At 39.0% G+C, this 3,335-nt stretch overlaps 1 protein-coding gene across 1 annotated transcript in view; it reads left to right on the top strand.

Annotated features, from left to right (window-relative positions):
- The first annotated feature begins 1,990 nt into the window (after positions 1–1,990).
- Positions 1,991–3,335, top strand: part of LOC138052774 (iodotyrosine deiodinase-like) — a 3,539-nt gene continuing 2,194 nt past the window's right edge. Inside the window, exons 1-2 of the mRNA XM_068899352.1 lie at positions 1,991–2,413; positions 3,192–3,335. The exon at positions 3,192–3,335 is cut by the window's right edge and continues 173 nt beyond it. Of these exons, the coding sequence (XP_068755453.1) occupies positions 2,257–2,413; positions 3,192–3,335 (301 nt within the window). The 5' untranslated portion in view covers positions 1,991–2,256. The remainder of the gene's footprint in view (positions 2,414–3,191) is intronic.

Below are 3,335 nucleotides of genomic sequence, written 5' to 3'. Positions count from 1 at the left end.
TTGTTCGTAAAAAAACAAAAGAATTCCAAATTCAAATCTTAAATATAAAAGAATCGCGATTTCCAGAAAAGGTAAGAGGGTAAAGTGATTTTCAGAAGTACAAAAGCATTAAAAGCAAGGTGAACACACCAAAACAGCAAACCCGGTGTGACCCTCACGTCACGCATGCGCAAAACCATGTTAACTGGTTCATTAGTCTTCATCAGCATGGCATAGCCAACTTACCAAGCGGGTGTTTTTATGCACTCCTTTAAGTGGACAGGTGAAATGGTTGTGCGCATGCGTGGCGTGATGGCCACACCGGGCTGTTCATGCTTTTTAAGATGTATATTAATTCGTTGTTGCCAAAAACAAAGATGTGGAAGTATGTGGATGATGTGTCTATATCAGAAGATTCGTGTAGGAATAGTAACTCCTCCTTTCAAACTGCTCTTGACTCTGTCGGCCAGTGGTCGGCCAACAACTGGATGGAGCTCAATGCCTCAATGCTAAGAAATGCAAAGTACTTCAACTTTGTTTTTTGCCCTCAAAAAACAAAGTTGAAATACTTTGCAAGCCCCTCTGCCTACCCTGTCAATAAGCGGAGAGGCGCTAGAGATCCTGCTATAAAGTGCTAGGCTAAAGGGGGGGGGGGGGGGGTGTTTAGGTAATTTTGTTTAATTTTGTTAATTATGAGCTCTAAACGTCAAATTGGCAGAGAAAGGGTCTTTCATTTGCAAAATCACGGCTACATAACAACTGAGAATGATTTTCCAGCTGTGTAAATGACATTTTGATATAGACTGATATAAATTTGAAAAAAGGTGAGCCGACGTTTTTCAAATTTACCCAATCCATTTCAATCCTCTCCAGTTTCGTCCATCCATGTCCCTTCTTGGCTTCCCTGTGTTTTGTTAGAGTTCTTCTATAGTTTTGAACAGTTATTTTGATATTTTAGTTAATTCTATGACCATTCGATCAGAGCTGAAATTGCCTAAAATTGCGTGACCTAGCTCCTTTAAGTTAGGGACATTTGTTCAGTTGGGAAGATGATTGGGTTAGCGTTAGGGGTGTGCTTGTAAAAGGTACAAAATTATCTTTAACTGGTGACGGTAATTGTGATGCCAAGAGTATAAAATTCTTGAAATAACCAATGCTGAATTTCGCGTGGCCTGTGGTTAGAGCATCCAGAAAGATCATAGAGGGTCGTCTGATTTTCCCAAATTTTATTTGGTTGTCATATGTTTCTATGTCTTTCATACTGTTATTGTATTAATTTCCGTGGTTACAGCTGTATACCAGAGACGCAAAATTCGCCTAGGACGAACTTGGGCAAATTTTTTTCTGCGTCTGTTAAGTTCGTCAGGCATAAAGATAGGCGCTGCAGGACGCGTAATGCAATGCGTCTTACGTCTCCATTTTAGTACGTCTTCGAAGACGCACTAAGCTGGATAGTTCGTAAAGACGCATTATGTGTCTTGCGCTCGTCTTTATGCCAGACGAACTTTGATAACTGACGCAGAAAAAAGTTTGCCAAAGTTCGTCCCGGATAAATTATTCGTCTCTAGTAGTAAAACGGCCAATGACAGCGCTTGAAAAAGACAAGTTGTCCTTCTCGCCTCAATACCCTTGCTCACCCGTTTCACCTTGTTCCAAATCAAACTAGCACTAAAGCTAAGTCGCCAGTTGTGTACACAAGGCGACGTTCACCGATTAAACAGCTCTAATTTATGTGCCGGCCAGATTCCTTTTTTCTACTGTGGTAAGCAAATTAGAATATCAAAGAAATCTTCGTAAACAATGAGCGTATTAACAGGCAATTCAATCCTTGCAGTTTGCCTCTACCCTTTCAAAAGTTATCTTCCACTTCACCATCATCATCAGAGTCAGAATTTATTACTGTACCATAACAAGTAATAATTTGATGGTATTACAGGTCACGAGTAATGATGTAGTCTTTGCGTGACCTGACGTGAGACCGCTGGACACTATATATATATATAATTATACAAAAGTCTGACAAAAGTCGAAACAAGTAAACATAGCCGCGACGAGGCAAAAGTAGCACTATCAGCCGCGTTTCTTGTCGCATACTGGCCGTACTTAGCGTCGATATTGGTAGGATTTCTTCTTACTCAGATAATTACGCGATTTTATCAGCCAAAGAAACTCAGCTACACTGTTGACGTCGATCCCTTACAAGATAGTGACCAGACCACCATTCCTCCAAACGACCCCGCAAACTTTAGTGTCGTTGGAGAACGCGAGCCAGACCACATGCCTTATCCATGGTTCGGCGATCGCTTATCCGAGAAAGAAATGAAGAAGAAATCAGCGGAATTTTTCGAAAAGATGGACAGGCGACGGACCGTTCGGAAAATTAGTGAGGAAGATATCCCCTTGGAGGTTGTAGAAAACATCATCAAAACGGCAGGTAAAAGAAAACATCCTGTGGTAGCAAATAAAAAAAAAAAAAGAAAAGAAAAAACAAAGGAAAAAAAAATTCAATTTCTACCCAAATAATCATTTTGAATCGCTTCAAAGAGCTACTGTAGTTTCATCTACGATTCTTGGGCCCTGATAAAAAAAAATTCTTGCACTTTAACCCTTTCCCCCTTAAATGTCTATAGTAATACTTGTCCAACCATTATAGGCCTTTGAAAATTGTTTTGCCCTTAGCAGTAAGGCTTAGCCTAGTAAATTGACAGAGAACTAATGCCCTGCCATACCATTTTTACTTTTAAATGATCTGTAGGTGTAGGTCCAAACAGATGTGGTATGGTTTAAATTCACAGGAACAATCACTGGGTACAAACAGTTGCAAATTTTGTTTGATATTCAAATTTTCCAACCACCTAACAAAAGAAGTCACATCTCTGGTTGGCAAATTATAACTGCAATAATAACATGATAAAGATAAAAAATTAAAAAAAAAAAAACAAATAATAATAATAATAATTATTATTAGACAATGATAAATGAAAGTTAACTGTTAAATTTGAGCACTGTGAACTTGCATTACACTTTTCAACCACCTACAACATAATTTTTTCAGCAGAGTTGAGATAAAGGGCCTGTATGGAGGGCTATTCCTTAGGGAAAGTGCAGGACCTATTATTCTGCTAGACATTAGATTTCCCTTGCATTTTTCAATTTCAATACTTTGCAAAAGGGCTATATTGAAATGAGAGCCATGTGGTTTGTTTTAAAAGGAACATCACCAAGTGGCGCACACACCGAACCATGGACATTTGTGGTTGTCAGAGACCAATCACTAAAGAAGGAAATCCGTGCAATTGTGGAAGAAGAGGAATATCTTAATTATGCTAAACGAATGGGAGAAAAGTGGGTCAAAG

Source organism: Montipora capricornis, chromosome 6, assembly GCF_036669925.1.
Source record: "Montipora capricornis isolate CH-2021 chromosome 6, ASM3666992v2, whole genome shotgun sequence".
NCBI lineage: Eukaryota > Metazoa > Cnidaria > Anthozoa > Scleractinia > Acroporidae > Montipora > Montipora capricornis.
This window is presented reverse-complemented; position numbering and strand designations above follow the sequence as displayed.